At 53.7% G+C, this 16905-nt stretch overlaps 1 protein-coding gene across 1 annotated transcript in view; it reads right to left on the reverse strand.

The window, feature by feature from the left end:
• Positions 1-150: 150 nt before the first annotated feature.
• PPL (periplakin) overlaps positions 151-16905 on the reverse strand; it is a 24610-nt gene continuing 7855 nt past the window's right edge. The window contains exons 6-22 of the mRNA XM_006757933.2: positions 16288-16295; positions 15682-15873; positions 15481-15588; positions 14468-14563; positions 13163-13285; positions 12879-13025; positions 12161-12312; positions 11224-11321; positions 10861-11018; positions 9895-10073; positions 9672-9810; positions 8743-8936; positions 6926-7076; positions 6081-6164; positions 5288-5404; positions 4711-4803; positions 151-3673 (exon numbers count right to left, since the gene is read on the reverse strand). Of these exons, the coding sequence (XP_006757996.1) occupies positions 1010-3673; positions 4711-4803; positions 5288-5404; positions 6081-6164; positions 6926-7076; positions 8743-8936; positions 9672-9810; positions 9895-10073; positions 10861-11018; positions 11224-11321; positions 12161-12312; positions 12879-13025; positions 13163-13285; positions 14468-14563; positions 15481-15588; positions 15682-15873; positions 16288-16295 (4703 nt within the window). The 3' untranslated portion in view covers positions 151-1009. The remainder of the gene's footprint in view (positions 3674-4710; positions 4804-5287; positions 5405-6080; positions 6165-6925; positions 7077-8742; positions 8937-9671; positions 9811-9894; positions 10074-10860; positions 11019-11223; positions 11322-12160; positions 12313-12878; positions 13026-13162; positions 13286-14467; positions 14564-15480; positions 15589-15681; positions 15874-16287; positions 16296-16905) is intronic.

Below are 16905 nucleotides of genomic sequence, written 5' to 3' on the forward strand. Positions count from 1 at the left end.
TCTGCTAATAATTCTTTCTCCCATAGGAACTGGTAAGTGATTGGGACTGGTAAATGGATATCCATATGGGATATCCTGGCTGAAAACCAAGAGGGAGTAGGGGCAATAAATCACACACACAAAGGAGGAAAAAACACACTTAGCATAAAATTAGAGTCAAGCCACCAGGTGTTTATTTTTTGCGCTATAAGGTGGAGTTCCCTATTTCTTTCCGTTGTCTTATGTAATATAGGAGATACAGAGAACCTGAAATTAATTTGGTGAAAAATCAACTGTGTAGTATACCTAAGTACCAATTAGAGAATAAACAAGACTTGTAAGGCCCTGAAGCTAAGGCTAACAGCAACACAGTCCACAACGAAAACACTTTAATTTCAGAACCAGAAAAGTCTCGAATGGTGTGTTCTCCTGGGACAGTCAGGCTGACAGAGGGGCCTGTGCTGGTTTCTTTGCGTCTTTTCTGGCACAGATCCCAGATCTGTCTCACCCATTAGAAGTCTGACGGAAAGTTGGCTCTCAGCCAGACTCCTGGAGGGGTATGAATGCAGGTCGGCAGCCCCAAAGGGGCCCAGTCCTTTGATGAATGGAAGGGTGTGTAGAAGGGAGGCCTTTCTGCCCTAGAGTTTCCCCATCTGGTGTGCGAAGGCCATTGCTGCATGGAGGGGCTGGTCTGCCTCAGTGGTCTTGTGCTTTAGTGTTCAGATTGCTTCCAGGTTTCCCACAAGGAGTCTGTTGATGGACGTGTGTAGGACAAGGGAGAGAAAAGAAGGGCTTTGTGATTTTGAATCATTGGAGGATGAAGCAGGTCTCTCACCTGGGTTAACTGATGGTGCAGCCAGTGACCATTCTGCTTTACGTGAGCTATACTCTGAGTAGCTTGGCCGAGAAGGCATGGGTGGCATGCTCAGCTCCGCACGGATTAGGAGCCTGCACAGGGCCAGGGAGAAGAAGGTATGGGGTAGGAGAGAGCCAGCGTCAGCTTCCAGGGGACTGAGGGGCAGGGCTGTGCCTACTTCTGCCCAGACACCAGAACGGCCAGCTCCTGGATGGACATATCCTTGTTGACATATCGGTCGTACTGAGCAGGGGTCAGCCTCCCGTTCTGTAGGGCCTCTTCAATGGAGAACTTCTTGCCAGACTTCCTGTCGTGGATCACGGAGGACTCCCCGTTGGGACCCTTGACTGATATTTCCTCCCAGTCGCACTCCTGACTTCTGAGTTTCACAAACATGTTCCAGTCGATGAGGCCAGCCCGATGGGCTTCCTCCGGGGACAGCTCCCGGCCTGTGTCAGGGTCGATGACGACAATGGAGCGCCGCAGATGGTTTTCTCTCTGCTCCCTCTTGACGGCCACAGAGCCCAGGCGCTTCTGCAGCTCGTCGATCTCAAGATCTTTGTCTTTGGAGAGCCTTTTGAGGTCATCCAGCTCTCTCTCCAGGGACCATAGTCTGGAGTCGAGGTTTGTCCCAGAGTCCACTGTGGTCATGTTTCTCAGGTCCCGTGTTTCCGTCGCTGCCATTTCAATTTCCGTTTGGAGCCTCCGGGTCTCCAGCTCCAGGTTTTGCCGCTCCAGCTGTAGTTTGTGGTTTTCTTCCCTGAGAAAGTCCAGCTCCTTGGACGACTTGGAGTTGTGGAACTCCAGTTCTGACAGCTTGGCTTCCAGCCGGCCCACCTCGGCGTCCAGTTCCCGCTTGCTCCGGCTCTCCTCCTCCAGGCTGCTCTTGAGCTTCTGAATTTCCTGCTCAGTGTCGCCTTTCTCCACCTGGACGCTTTCGGAGAAGACCACCTTTTCCTTGACCTCCATCTTCTCCAGGTTGATGAGCTTCTTCTTTAGGGTCTCCAGTTCACTCTCCAGGACCTGCCGCCGGTGCCTTTCCTCCTCCAGCTGCAGCTTGAGCAGGGAGTGCTCCCGGGCCTGCTGGGGGTCCTGCTGTAGCACCACTTTCTGCTTGTGGGTCACCTTCTCTTGGGCTTCCCCCTCCTCCTTTTCCAGGTCGGCCAGCCGTTGCTTCAGGCGCTGCACCTCCAGCTCGGCCTCCCTGCGCGCCTGCCGTTCACGCTCCAGCTCCTCCAGCTGCCGCTCCAGCTCGGCCCGCCTGCGCTGTAGCCGCCGCAGCTCCCCGCGCAGGTGGTCGATCTGCCGGAGCTCCACATCAATGCTCTGGGTGAAGGCGTCCACCTCAGCTCGCAAGCCCGGCTCCTCCTCGTACCTGACTACCTCCTGTTGGACCACCTTTTCCTTCACCTGGGAAAGCTCCTCCTCCTTCTGTTTGATTTTCTCCTCTTGGGAAGCCCTCTCCCTTTCCAAGTCCACTTGCTTTTTCTGTTCCTCTGATAGTCTGGCCCTCAAAGACTCTACTTCCTCTTTGGTTTGGGGGTCTTCCTGAAACTGAAGGATCTCCTGGACTACCTCCTTGGTCTGTACCTGGGGTTTAGTGTCTTTCAGAGCCTGGATCTCTTGCTTCAGCTGGTAGATCTCTAAATCACACCTTTCGATGAGTCTGGTCTTGTCCACGATCTCCTCCCGGAGCCTCTGGAGCTCTTTCTCCATCTCAGGGTCAGTCTTGTACTTAATGACTTCCTTCGTCACCTCTCTGACTTCCACCTGCGGGCCCCGCCTCCGCAGCGCCTCCAGCTCGCCCTGGTAGCTCTTCAGCTGTTCCTCGGCACCCCGGTACTTGCGCTCCTGCTCCACAAGCTCCAGGCGGAGGTTGGCCACTTCGCTCTCTGCCTTGGGGTCTGGCCGGACGATCTCCCGCACTTTCTCCTGCACCACCACCTTGGCATTTTCCTCTTCCAAGGCCCAAATCTTTCGGAGCAGCTCGCTCTTCTCCCTCTGGTGGGCACGAGCCTTGGCAGACTCGTCCTCATACTGGCGTTTCAGGTCGCCAACCTCCCTCTCAACTGCCATGTCCTTTTCCACCTTGAGCACCTCCTTGACGGTGACCTTCCCCTCAGCCATGGCCCTCTCCTTCTCCAGTCTCTTTAGCTTGTCCTGCAGAAAGCTCAGCTCCTCCTCCTGCTTCTCCCGGTGCTTGCCCTCCTGCTGCTGCTCCTCCTGCAGCTGCCGGTACTCTGCCTCCAGCTGGGGGTCATTCTGCAGTTTGACCACCTCCTTCTCAGTGACCTTCTCCCTCGCCCGGCTCTTCTCCTCAGCCAGGGCCGCGATGCGCTGCTGCAGGAGGACCGCCTCTGCTTCCCGGGTGCCCTTCTGCCGCCTTAGCTCCTCCAGCTCCTCCCTCAGCCTCAGGACCTCATCAGCCTGGGCTCTGTCTGGCTCGATGCGCAGGACCTCCTTGACCACGTACTCCTGCCCGCCGTTCCTGGTCTCCTGCTCCAGGGCGCGTAGCCGCAGCTGCAGTGCCTCCAACTCCTCCTGAAGCAGCTGGTTCTTGTGCTGCTCCTCCGTCAGCGTCCGCTGCATCTGCTGGAAGCTCTCCTCAAGTGCAGGGTCCGGAACCTTCTTCAGCACCTCCTTCCTCACCACTGCTTCCTGGGGGTTCTGATTCTGCAGAATCTGGATTTCCTCCTGGGCACTCTTGACTTCCTTCTCCAGCTGCTGCCTCCGCTCAGTTTCCTCGTCCAGCTCCTTCCGAATCTTCCACGACTCCTCTGTTCTGGAGCCCGGCTGGCTCCCTTGCTGACTCTCGTGGGTCACTCCTACCTCTGACTGCTGGGAGGGAGAAGACAGTGCATGGTTATGTAAACAGGTCAGACTGGGGGTTCTCTGATCTCCAAGGGACTCCAAGTGCTGGGTTCACAGGAGTTCTAGGGTTACTTTTAAACAGCTGGTTTAGGTTTTCTTAAAATGCATCTGGTAAAATATTTTAAAACCATAGAAGAGTGTGAAAGGAAATCAGTCTTCCACCTCTGGTCCTGTCCTATTGCTAGAAGGGTATCTGTCATTTTATGACAAGTACAGGCAGTCCTCCGGTTACATTGGACTTGACATGCGTCGTTTCGTGGTTACGTCGCCATCATTTATTTATAAAAAAAAAAAGTTGCGTCATTTCGACGTATGTACATATGTGCTTTATGTTTTTTATTATTTATTTACCACAAGTAAAGGTCAGGAATTGTTATCTTTTAAATTTGTTTTACTGTTTCACTTCATTACTTCTGTGTATGTGCTCCATGTGAGTGACGTAGGTGCTTATGGAGGTGGGTTCCGACTTACGGCGAAAATCGCGTTACTTCGCGCCGTAGGAACGGATCTCCAACATAACCCGAGGACCTACTGTATATTTTTAGTGTGTGCCAAATGTTTATTTTTCTGCACAAATGGTAAGTCCCCTCTTCTCACCCTTGTTGCACTTAATCTAGATAGAGGGAATTTCACAGCAGCACAGAGAGCTCTCCTTCACTGTTTAACAGCTACATGTGGACAGACCATAATTTACCCATTGCTGATGAGTATTGAGTTGCTTCCAGTTTCTTGTTATCACAGTGCTATCATAAACATTCTGGACTTTTAACATGTTACCTCTACTAGGTACTCACTCAGCAAACGTCTGCTGGAGAGAATATATAAGTTACACACATGTCAACAGAGGCGCTGGCTTGGGCCAGTATTTGCACTGGTGCTGCCCAGCCATGTTTGCAAGGGACACTCCCCCTAGTTTACAGGCTGTTTCTTTGAGGCTGAACGAGTCTTGTTTCTCACCTGCTGGAACAGTTTTGAGTAGAATGTGTTACACTAAGAGTCATTACCTGTCTCAGTAGATTTAGAGCAAACTCCAGGTTCTGCAGCCTCTGTCTGTTGATGGCGTTAACTTCAGTGAACTTGGCAGTAAGGGTCGCTTCCTATAGGGGAGCATTCAGCAAACAGGAGTCAATAGACTGAGGGGGAAAGAGCTAGGACGGGTTTTGAAGAGTCTGGCATTTGGGGATAGAGGGAAGCTTCTTGCCCCTTCCTACTTGAAGTTCTACTACAGTCATCTGGTAGAGAGAAAACTGGGTTTAGAGTCTAATTCCCAGTGGCCTTGAGCAGATCTCTGTTGGAGCGTTAATATTCTGTGTATAGAGGAAATAATAACGGCCTCCTGTATATGTATTGGGCTGGGGGAGCAGAGTGGGAACCTCTCTAATCCATGGCTCTGACCCAGATACCTCCAGGAGGCTGTCTTTCTAGGTATATCAATGTCGCTGCCCCAGAAAAAGTTCATTATCTTCTCTTACAAAACCTGTTTGCACCCAGGAAAGCTCTCAGCCCAGTTTCCATGTGAGGCCTGCATGCCATGCTCCCTGGAAGGCTGCGCAACTCAGTACACCTACCCACAGAGCTCACCTCTTCCCTCACTTTGGCAGCAGGGGACTGGAGCCTGGCTCTTTTGCTCACGTGACTGCTCCTTCCATTCTCCAAGTCAAGAAGGGACCTTAGTTTCTCTGCTTCTAATTCATAGTCCTGGGGGAGAGATATGGCAGAGGGCAGACAAGGTCAGTTTCAGCTGCAATATTCTTACAGCCCTGTCAGCTGACTGCAGAGGTCTTCCGCTCAGCTGCACTCTGTACCGTCTGCCAGGAGTTTTTGAGAACCTTCAATACAGCAACAATACATAGCTATGTCCCTCAACAACATGTGAAACAAGAAAACGTATGCCCACAGTCCCCCTCCCCAAAGGGCTCCCTTCAGGCCTTCCCTTCACGCTAGAGATGATGCTGTGCTTCTCCATTGGTCTCATGTTGCCCCCTCCTATCCTCTGGTTTATCAGTTGGATGACTTCATAGTCTATCAAGTGGATGGATGATAATTTACCTAGCCATTCCTCTGCTATTGGACATTTAGGTTATTTCTAGTTTGTCTATTTTGTTATTATAAATAATGCTGTTACAATGATTTTATTTATCCTATATTGGTGTTATTCTGTATTTTTCCAGTTAGGATAAATTCCCCCCAGTTTACTGCTTCATACAGTAGAAAACCCTTCTCTGGTATTTGATGCCTAATATATTATTTTCCCAAAGGGCTGTGCCAGTTTGCATGGCTGCCAGTGGGGCCCGAGGATGACCCTGCCAGGCCCAGTGCTCCTCTTCCCAGAGGCCCTGATGTTTTACACTCTGGGCGGGACTTCGCTTCTCACCTTGACAGCTTGCTGGTACTGCTGGGAATGAGCACAGACTTCCTGAACTTCCTGTTCCCTGCTTGCTATTTCATCCAGCAGGTTCTGTAAAACAACAGAGACTTTCAAAACAAAACAAAAAAAGAACAACCTTGATAAATTAGCTAGATTCCTTAAATCTGAAATTCTTCTTCTGTTGTACAGAGTACAATGAATGGCTTCCTTGTATGCATGTGTTGGTTATAGAGGCAATTCCAAGGCCCGGTGAAGAAGGGCCAGGATTATCTTTGCCAGGAAAAGAATGTTGACTGTGTGCTTCAAAATGTCAGGTTCTGTTCTAATATGTAACTTAAATGACCTCATTTAATCTTCCAACAATCCTGTGAGGTAAGTACCATCATTACCCAGCTTATAAGTGAGGAAACTGAGGCACAGTGAGGTTCAGTGGTTTGCCCGAGGGGCACAGCTAATAGTGAACTGGCATTTGGGTTCCCATGTTCCCCCTCCCTCACCCTGTTGTCATGGCTGCCTTCTTAGGACCCAGGACTCTGAACTTAGAAAATGGGATTTTTCCCCATGCGGGGGGCGGGGCCTCTTGGATTTTCGCAGCCATTCACTCACTCAGCCGGCCTGCACTGAGTGTCCACTCTGGGCCAGGACCCATGCTGGGTGCTGAGGAGGGGGAAGTGAGCAAGACTGCCCTTGTTCTCAGAGTTAAGTGCTGGGAGCCAGGCAGGGCCAAGGTCCCGTGAGATCACAGCTCTGCCAGGGCAAACAGCAGCCACTCCTGGCTCTCCACAAAGGGGAATGACTGACCTCTGACCCCACCTTGACTATGCCTGTGAATGCAGAAGCAGTTGTCTTACTTTCTGATTCTTCAGCTTGGTCTCCATCTGGTTAAGGCTGTCTGTCTCCTGGGGCTCATAGCTTGGGATGTTGGACAAGAACTGGAGCGTGTGGTCGCAGCAACTGCGGTAGTCATCATAGGCAGCCTTGGCACTCCGCAGGCTCTGGGCCCTGCAGGAGCAAAGCTGGTCAGGCCTCTGGCACGGCGAGAAGATGTCTCACTAAAACCTTACCCTGTCCCTGCCCAGCCGCTGTAGCTCAGTGGTTGAGCTTATGTGGCCCATGCACCAAGAGGTTACGGTTCGATTCCTGGTCAGGGCACAGCCCGGGTTGTGGGCTCGACCCTTGGTGAGGGGTGTACAGGAGGCAGCTGATCAATGTTTCTCTCTCATTGATGTTTCTATCTCACTTTCCCTTCCTCTTTAAAAAAAATAAAAAGCTTCTCCTGTCCCTTTTAAAGGAGTAATCTGTGTTCTTTGTGTGTGTTTTCATTTTTTAAAATGTGTGTGTTTATGGGGGGGTGGGGGACGAATGTAATTTAACTGGAATATAAATGTAATTTAATGTTCACTAGAAAGGGAATAGTTAAGCAAGTTATGGAATATTAAGTTGGAGTCCTCCCTGGCCTCCGTGAAGAACAGGTAGGTAGGTCCACATGTACTGACATGCAGAGATACTGTGTGCTACAGGACCTCAATAAAAACATACCAAAATGTGTGGGACACAGCAAAAACTGCTGAGAGGGAAAAGTATGGGATTAAATGTTTGTATTAGAAAAGAATGCTCTCAAATCAACAATCTAAGCTTCCACCTTAAGAAATAAAAAGAGCAAATTAAATTAAGCAGCAATAAGGAAATAATAAAAAGCAGATATCAATGCAACTGGAAACAAGAAAACAGGAAAAATCATTGAAACCATAGCTAGTTCTTTAAAATGGTCAATAAATTAATAAAAGAGAATGTACATATACAATGAAAGAAGATTTAACATCAGGAATGAGAGGGGATATAGCCTCAGAACCTGCAGGCAGTGATAAGAGAGTATCATGAAAAATTTTATGCCAATAAGTTCAACTTGATGAAATGGATAAATTCCTTGAAAGACACAAACTACTCAAGAGTGAGATGAGCCCTGGCCAGTGTGGCTCAGTTGGTTGAACATCGTCCTGTGTACTGAAAGGTCACCGGTTTGCTTCCCAGTCAGAGCACATACCCAGGTTTCAGGTTCAGTCCCCATTCAGGGTGCCTGTAGGAGGCAGCTGATTGATGTTTCTCTTTCTCTCTCTCCCTCTCCTTACCAAATAGTATATATTTAAAGAGGTTGAATTTGTAGTTAAAATCCTTCTCACAAAAAAATGCAGGCCCAGACAGCCTCACTAGAGAATTCTACCAAGCATTTAAGGAAGTAATAATCAGTTCTATACAAACTCTTGCAGAAAACAGAAGAGAAGGGAATACTTAACTAACTCATGAGGCTTATAAAATATATGACAGGAAAAACAGCAAGCTACAGCGTACCTTATACATTGTCATTCACGTGTTTACCCCTTACTCCAGCTTGTACAGAACACCTTTTTGGGAGGGTTCATAAACTGGTAGCAGGGTTTACCTTGGGAAAGTGGGGCTGGTCATTAACCAGTTAACTGCCACGCATCCAAAACGGAAACCATCCTTACGTCTGTAGACGCTTATGGCATACAAAGGGTCATAATTACTGAGTGTTTTACTTTGTGTATATATTACTTTTCCAAAAAGCAGAAATTATTTAGAAAACAGCCTTTGGTGGTGTCGGGTTGAGCATCTTGGCCTCAAGGCAAACTAGCTCAGGGCTCCTCACCTGAGCTCAGCCTGCTGGCGGAGGTTGTCGAAGCGCTGGCCCAGCTTGTGCACCTCGGCCTCCTGGCGCTCCAGGTCAGGGCAGTGTTCCTGGAAGCGGCTGGCCAGGGAGCTGGAGCACTGCTTGGCGGCCTGCAGGTTCTGCTCCACCTCACTGAGGAGGGACTTCTGGGCCTGCAGCTCGGAGGCCATGGCCTGTGGGGTGGAGAGGCAGCCAGTGGGCGGGCGCTGTGGTCAGAGCTCGCAGGGGCCAAGGCAGCACTGCCCAGGTGCTTGGGGACACCTGCTGTGTGTTTGTGTGTTTGGGGGGCCGGGGGGAGCGGTTTTAATGCCTGGGTCGGGAAGGGACTGGGCCTTGCCTCTGAGTTTCTCCTCACATCTGGTGGTCATTTCTACAAAGTTCCATTTTGTTACAATGAACAAAACCTGAAAAAACTAAAAACCCTGTGGCTGGCAGCATGTGCCCTCTGATGCTGCGCCCAGGACTAGAATGGCCTGCTGCTCTCCAGCCTCCAGGCCCATTTCCTTGGCTCTGAGGTGAGGGCCGTAGCACACAGCCAGGGTTTTGTGACTTGATGTGTGAATAAGGGCCTCCCTTGGGCTCACAGACTTGGACATCCATAGTGGCCAGGCAGGTAAATGCTGGGGGTTTGCTGGCAGCTGCTGCATAGATACTGGAAATCTTGGGGGGAGGGGAGCATGCACATCTCTGATTTAAAAATACAAGTACCCCGTTTCCACAAGCCACGAGCAGCTGGGATTTGTGCCACGTGCCTCCATTTACAACTTCCAGTTGGCATTGTGGGCATACAAACCTGCAGAGACTTCCTGCCCTGGGCATCAGGGTCTTGGGCCTCTCATCTGTCCAGAGCTGATGGGTGCCAGTGCCTGGACAGAAAGGCTCCCACGGCCCAGGGTCCCCACACTCACCGCCAGCTCCTGCCTCTTGCTGTCCAGGGCACGGCCACTCTCGGGCACTGTGTCGTCCTGGGTCAGCTGGTTCTCATATGTGGCCAGCACCTCCCAGGCCTGCTGCAGGCTCTTCTCCAAGCGGTTGGCCACAGCAACCCTGAGGACACAGGTCAGGAGTGAGGGGGTGCCCGCCTGGGCCCCTGACCCCAGCCGACCTCCCTGCTGCCCGCCTGACACCCACTTCTCCTGGGCCAAGTCCAGCAGCTGCACCAGGCGCTCGTATCGGCGGTTGGTGTCCTCCACCCGGGTCCTCAGCAAGGGTGCGCTGCCACTGCCCGGAAGGGCCTGCACGAAGGCCTCGCACTCGGCTGTGCTGTGAGTTTTCTCGGGCTCGATCTGCAACAGCTCGTTGGTGATGTTCTGTGGGGACCAAAGGCTTCCTGTTGGCCACAGTTGGGCATCCTCCTCCCCCAGTGGCCTGCCAGCCTCAGGGAGCAGGGGAAGCTGCTGGGGGGGAGGGGGGGAAGCGCGGGGGGGCAGCTCTGATGGAAATGCGAGGTCTGGGCCCTGCCTGGGAGCCCAAGTCTGCACTGAGCACCCCGGGGTGTACTGAGCACCCCGGGCATTCTGCACCAAGCACGGGACTCGCAAGGGAATGAAATGAACAGGCAGTTACCCAGCACTCACTGTTCCAAGCACCACATTTAGTGACTTCATTCATTGTTGGGGGCAACCCCATGAGGGAGGCACGTTTTCTCTCCCTGTTCACAGCTGGGAACCCAAGCAGCTTAGGAAGGGACGTGGTGGGCCTGGCCTCTGCTCCCACCCTCTACTGGCATCCTCTCGGCCTTGACAGCCTCTGTCAGCCATGATGTGAGGCCCCTTCTCCAAGCCCAGTTCCTCTGTAAACCAAGCACAGTCACCCCTGCCACAGAGGGCGCCTGATGACTAAGGAGACCGTCTGTGAGAGAGGAGCGTGGATGCTGTTCCCCCCGACCACCTGGCACCGAGCTGCTCAGGCACCAACCTCGCAGAGACGGGCCTCCCCAGGCCTCTCCCGGACGTGTTGGAAGCAGGGCACCAGGCTCGGGCACCTCCTGATCCCCGGCCTAGCCCCGCCCCGCCCCCGCCCCCATGACTCAGTAATTCTTGTGACACATGGCAGGTGGAGATAGGAGCTTGAGCAGGGGTCCCAGCCTGGTGGTACCTTGAGGTCTTTGGCCCGCTGGGCGCTGTCCTGCACAGCCCGGCCTTGTTCCAGCGGTGGCCGAAGGATCCCTGTGATGGCCTTCTCCTGCCGGTCTAAGTCACTGGCCACCTTGTCCAAGCCTGCCAGCAGCTGCCGGCCCTGCAGGTCAGAGGCGTCTGCCCGACAGAAATCAGAGTTGGGTGTCAGCTGGGGGCATGAGTCGCAGGGAAGGGGCTGAGGAGGTCAGTGGGACCTCCAGGGCTGGCTCAGCCTCCCCTACCTGCCAGGCCTGACCCATGCTGTCCCTTCAGCAGCACAGACCGTGGGTCCATTGCCTCCTCCCCGTCCCCCCACAGGCTGGGCAGTGGCCCTGGCACCCACCTCCAGGGTTCTCTGCCTTGAGCACCTCATGCCGCTGCTGGAGTGCATTCCTGGTCCCGACTGCCTTCTGCCGCACGCCCCGGTACTGGCTGCCCAGGCTGTGAGAGCAAAAATGGACTGGATCCAGGGCAGCCTACTGCCCCTCCACCCTCAGGAGCAAGACCCTGGACTTCGGCTGGGCCAACAGCCCAGAGGAGTCAGGTGGCCATCAAAATGCTTTGAAAAGTTAAATCACAACACATGCAAAGGTTTGCTGAAACGCTGGCCTGTCTTTGCCTGTGGGTTCAGATGGACCTCTTCCTTCCTTTGCCCCTTCCTCTCTTCTTCGTAGCAAGTCTTACTTCCTAAAATCATCTTGTTTGTTCCTTTGCCTTCCCTACTAAGATGTTACCCCTGAGGGAGCAGCACACAGGTGCTCAATAAATACTGGCTGAATGAGTAAATGAAGCATTCCCAGTCACTCACTCAACAAAGTTCTTGGGTCTTCACTTTGCCCCAGGTCCTGAACAAGGCCCTGGAGACAGTAGACCTCAAGGAGCCCCTGCCAGGAGACTGACACTTACACAAAGCACCCTGATCAAGAGCAGGGCGTGCGCGGGAGGGAGGAGGTGGAGCCAGGTGTTAGGCAAGGGGCAGTCAGGGAAGGCTTCACGGAAGAGGTGACCCTGGAGCCGAGTCAAGCCGAGAGGCCTCAGCTGACCAGGCAATGAGTAGGTGTCCAGGTAAAGGGAACAGTATGTGCAAAGGCCCAGAGGCACTTCCAGAGAAAGTGCTCGCTGAACTGTGCCCACAGCTGGACATTCACACACAGCAAGTCAGTCGGGCCAACAGGATCCACCCCTGTCCCACTGAGCCTCCAAGTGGGTACAGGTGTGGGGGCAATGAAGGGACCCAAGGGGTGGGGCCAGTCCATGCTGGCTACTTCCTTAGCCTGTACCTGTCGGCCAGAGCCAGGGCCTCGGGGTCGGTGGGGGGGATCATGAAGCAGACGGCTGGGGCGGTCAGCGTGTTTCCTGCGCTGTCAGTGAGGTCCCAGCTCTCTCCGTTGTTCCTCTGCAGGGTGTAGCTGTAGCCCCTTGAGATCAGGCCCTGGCATGGGAAGGCCAAACAGTGAGAAGGCACAGAGAGACCTGCCTTGGCTGGTAGCCTGGGAGCCCAGAGGCCACCTTGGTCCTGCCCACCAACTCTGGCACCTGGGGAGTCAGCCCATCTCTCAGATCCTTCCCAAGACATCGTGCCCTAGTTGGGAAGGACTAGAACTCGCCCCATTCCCAGTCCATGTGGCCTCTCCTTCTCCATTCCCAGCCCTTTACTACTCAGGGTGGACATGTGACTCGGGCCCACCAATGAGAGAATGGCATTATCCCCTGACGCACACCACAGTGACTGGTTGAGGCTGACACGAGTCAAATTGGGCCAGTGAGAACCCTCCCTGGCACTCCTGCTGGAATGACTGGGGTTGCTAAGCTGATAGCACACAAGACCAAGGCAGCTAGCTATTGGGGCGGGGGGGGCCTGGCAGAGTATGACCCCAATGATGGGCCCTGAAAACGTTTGAGGCCCTCATTTAGCGATGTCACCCTAAGACCGTCCAGTGACATGAAAAGAGGCATATTTGGGCCTGGCCTGCCTGGGGCACCTGGGCAACAGCTCACCTGGTCACCCTCAAAGTCACAGAGCGCCTCCACGGGGATGGGCTTGAGCGGCGTCTCCCGGCGGTACTTGAGGGGCACCACCTGCTGCCCTCGCTTCTGCAGACCCTGCACCACATGCTCATACTTGTCCAGAGCCTTCTCCTGGTCCTGAGCATGGGGAATGCCACTGTGAGATCGTGCAGCCTCCCCCGGGGGGTGGGGGGCAGGGGAGAGCTGTGGGGGGCCGGCTTGGGGCTGAGGGCAGGGAGGGGTCACCCAGAGTCACTCATGGGACCATCACTCACATCCAGCTCCCGCAGCAGCAACTCAATCTGGTATCGGTCCTTGAAGTCAGGGCTGTATTTTTGGTTCAGGTCTGAATCCACCTTTCGTAGCAGCTCCTGAGCGTCCTTCACGTCTTTGTGGAACTAGGAGACCAGGTGGCCCAATTATGACCATGAAGCAGCTAGGACACCTGGCTAATCCTGGCTGTGGCTGCAACTCCAATCCCAGTCGGGGCTGGGCCTCCCACTCACCCTGAGTCCACAGGCTCTGCTGCTCGTGGACCCCAGCCCGCCCAGGCCTGGCTCCCGAGAGGGCCTCATGGGAAGAAGCCAGGTCCCTTCCCGCCAGCCCACGTGACCACCTCTGCGACCCGTTAACTTTCAAGTGCACACTGACGACCTTCGGTGCTCTTAAATTTCATTCCTCTTTGTGCCAGGGACACCCTGATAATGCTATGCTTTCATTTTTGATACATGGAAGACAAGCCGCCACACATTGTTCTAGAAAATTCTCTTGCCCATTCTTTAGTTCATCAACTCTGGAATCACTCATTGTCAGCTGTCCCCTGGGCTGCAGCCACGAAAGGCACTTTGGGATCCTGTGAATCTCACAGCCCAGCAGGGCTCAGACACCGAACCAGGAGTTACAGAAGTGTCATCTGAGTTCAAGCGTCCCCAGACCGCACAATCATTAGTCGTCTCCATCAACAGATGAATGGGTAAACACAATGTGGTCTGTCCACGCAAGGGAATATTACATGGCCGTAAAAGGGAATGGCATTCTGATTCATGCCACAACATGGATGACCCTTGAAAACATACTCAGTGAGAGAAGCCACAAAGGCCATGTAGCATGAGATTCCACTTATATGCAATATCTAGAATAGGCAGCCTGAAGAAAAATAGATCAGAGGTTACCCGCGGCTGGGGGAGGGAGGAATGGGGAGTGACTATTAGCGGGCTCAGAGCTCCCATTTGGGGTGACGAAAAGTTTGGAAAGACAGTGGTGATGGTTGTACCACATTGGATTGTATGCTTAAAAATGGCTAAAATAGCAAATTTCATATTATATATATTTTACCAAAATGAAAACCCACACATTCATTCCTAGCCTCACACTGACCTGGTGAATTCACCCCCCCAGCCTTGGCCCCCAGGGAAGAGACTGGCCAGGGCCGGGCAAGCTGGAGGCACACCCGTGTCCAGCGGGGGCAGCGGGAGGCCCAGGAAGGCAGCCCTGCAAGGTTCCCGAGGAAGCAGCATGGAGGCCAAAAGTGGGCCATGTAGGCCCTGAGTGCTCCCACCAGTGGGCCCAGGCCAGGGTACCTGGTGGTAGTCTTCCATGTACTTCAGGTGGCTCTCCTCACAGATGAGCAGGTTCAGATACTCCTTCCAATCTGCATGCACGGCCTCCATGTGAGCCTGCCAGAGAAGGGGGGTGGGGGGGGGTGTCACGGCTGGGTGGGTGCCCAGGGCACTGGAAGAGGCCTGTGGGATTCCAGACCAGAGAGGGCAGGGGGAGAGGGCATCTGGCATCTGCATGGGTGTGGCTCCCACAGGGGCAGCCAGCTGCTCCCAGGGGTGAGAAGAGGAGAGAGAGGGGACATGTCACGGAGCTGAGCCGGGCTGCCCTGCACAGGTGCCTGGGCTGCACAGTGCATAAGGCACAGGAGGGGTTGCGTCTGCCCAAAGTGGTGCTTTTAAAAAATGTCATGAAACTGAATGGTATTTCCGCATCCCAAACTTAGAACGTGACTTCATCTGGGATCGGGGTCTTTGCAGATGTAATTGGTTAAAGGATCCCAGGATGAAATCACCTGGATTTAGGATGGGCCCTAAATTAATGACTGGTGTTGCTGTGAGAAGAGGAAATACAAGGGAGAGGCCCTGTGCACAGTAGTGTAGATAGAAGTGATGCAGGCCCAAGCCAGGGAAGGGAAGCAAGGAGGGGGGCAAGGAAGAACCCTCCCCCAGAGGGAACAAGCCTGCCAACACCTTGATGTTACCCTTCTGTCCCAGAATTACGAGAGAATACATCCTGTTGTTTAAAGCCACCCAGTTTGTGGTCATTGTTAGGGCAGCCCCAGGACACTGACACAGGTGCCATATGGGCTTCAGAAGTCGGGGTGGGGGGGGCGAGAGCAGGACGTGACAAAGGATCACAATAATGAGAGGAGGCAGGGTCAGAGCAAGATGAGAGGGCAGAATAATGAGACAGGCAGACAGACGGACACCGCCCCCCCGCCCCATCTTGGAGGCTGCCCCAGTCCAGGAGGCCCACAGCAGAGGTTGCCCTGAGGCCATCTTGGAGGAGGCATCCCCTCCCGGTGCACACACACCTCAATGGAGTTCCTCCCAGGGTGCTCAGCAGCTAGCAGTTGGTCTCCCTCACTGTGCAGCTTATTGATTCTCTCCTCTTTGGCCTCCAGGTTCCGGTTGATGAAATTCTGCATTGGGGGGAGGAGGGGCTCAGTGCGCAGCCTGGCAGCCTCGTGGTCCCTTCTGGCCCCTGCCCCCCACCTCCAGGCCCCAGCACCCACCTCGTACTGACGCCTGCGGCTGGGGTAGTCGAGGTTGCGGTCACTCCAGTCGTACTGCATGCGGCCCTTGGCCTGCTGGTCCAGCCAGTACAGCTCGTTGGTGCAGCGCTGCATGTAGTCCTGCAGCGAGCTCAGGTGCTGCTGCCGCGCCTGCGACGCCGCCTGCAGGGTGGGGACAGGGCTGAGACTTCCCTCCACACCTGCAGCGGCCGGCCGTAGCCCGGCCGAACCCTTGTGGGTAAGTTACTGACCCTCTGAAGTGCATTCATTGTTTCGGCAAAGATTTACTGAGCACCTACTAAGTGCTGGGCATTGCTCCAGGCCCTGGGATACAGCAGTGAGCAAAGCAGACAGAACCTTCATGGCACTGACATTGTGTGGAGCCCCAGGGACTCATCTGCACAATGAGGATGACAGCACTGAGAGAGGGGAGCCAAGCAGGGCCCAAAGTCCGGCATAGAGTTGGTGCTCAATAAAAATTAGCAGCTACAGCTTCCGCTTTATCTCTGTCAGGTCATTGTTTAGATGGCTAGAACCGTAGAAATTGCTGGGGCTTAACATCTAAGAAAGGGGCGGGGAGGATGGGCAAGGAGGAGAGACGGCTACATTTTGCTCTGCAAATAAGAACAGCAGCTAACACATAGATGGGGCCACCAGGAGCCCAAACTGTGCTAAGATCTTCTCCAACATTAACTAATGCCATCTGCAAAGCAATCCAATGAGACAGGGACTCGCAGTAACTCCACTTTACAGATGAGGAAACTGAGGCTCCCAGGCTCAGGAGCGCGTTCAAGGTCTCCCCTCCCACCGAGGGTGGAGGCAGTCTGGCCCCAGAGCCTGCCAACGGCTGTGCTCTACCTCCGCGCATTCCCACAGCCGGGGCGTTCGAAACGTCCGCAACAAGAAAGCATTCATGCACCACTGTGCATTTCTAAAAGAACTCATTCCTTAGAGGTTTTGAAAATAGGAAACTTTTGCTTGTAAAGTCTGTGGCATCCAACTTGGCACACAGAAGGTGCTTAATAAAGAAACAAGAAGCAAACGGTAGGACAGGCTGTACCCCAATAAGTAAATGGGATCTACTGGGGTTTTCCATGAGCTCAGGCCAAGCTGGGGCGCCTCTCAGGCAGGGGCCGTGGGTACCATCTCTTCCCGCTTCCCCTCCCTCCTTTCTGTTTGAACTGCACATGCTTCCTGCCCCTGCCCTCGCCCCCCCCCCCCCCC

Source organism: Myotis davidii, unplaced genomic scaffold (assembly GCF_000327345.1).
Source record: "Myotis davidii unplaced genomic scaffold, ASM32734v1 scaffold555, whole genome shotgun sequence".
Classification (NCBI taxonomy): domain Eukaryota; kingdom Metazoa; phylum Chordata; class Mammalia; order Chiroptera; family Vespertilionidae; genus Myotis; species Myotis davidii.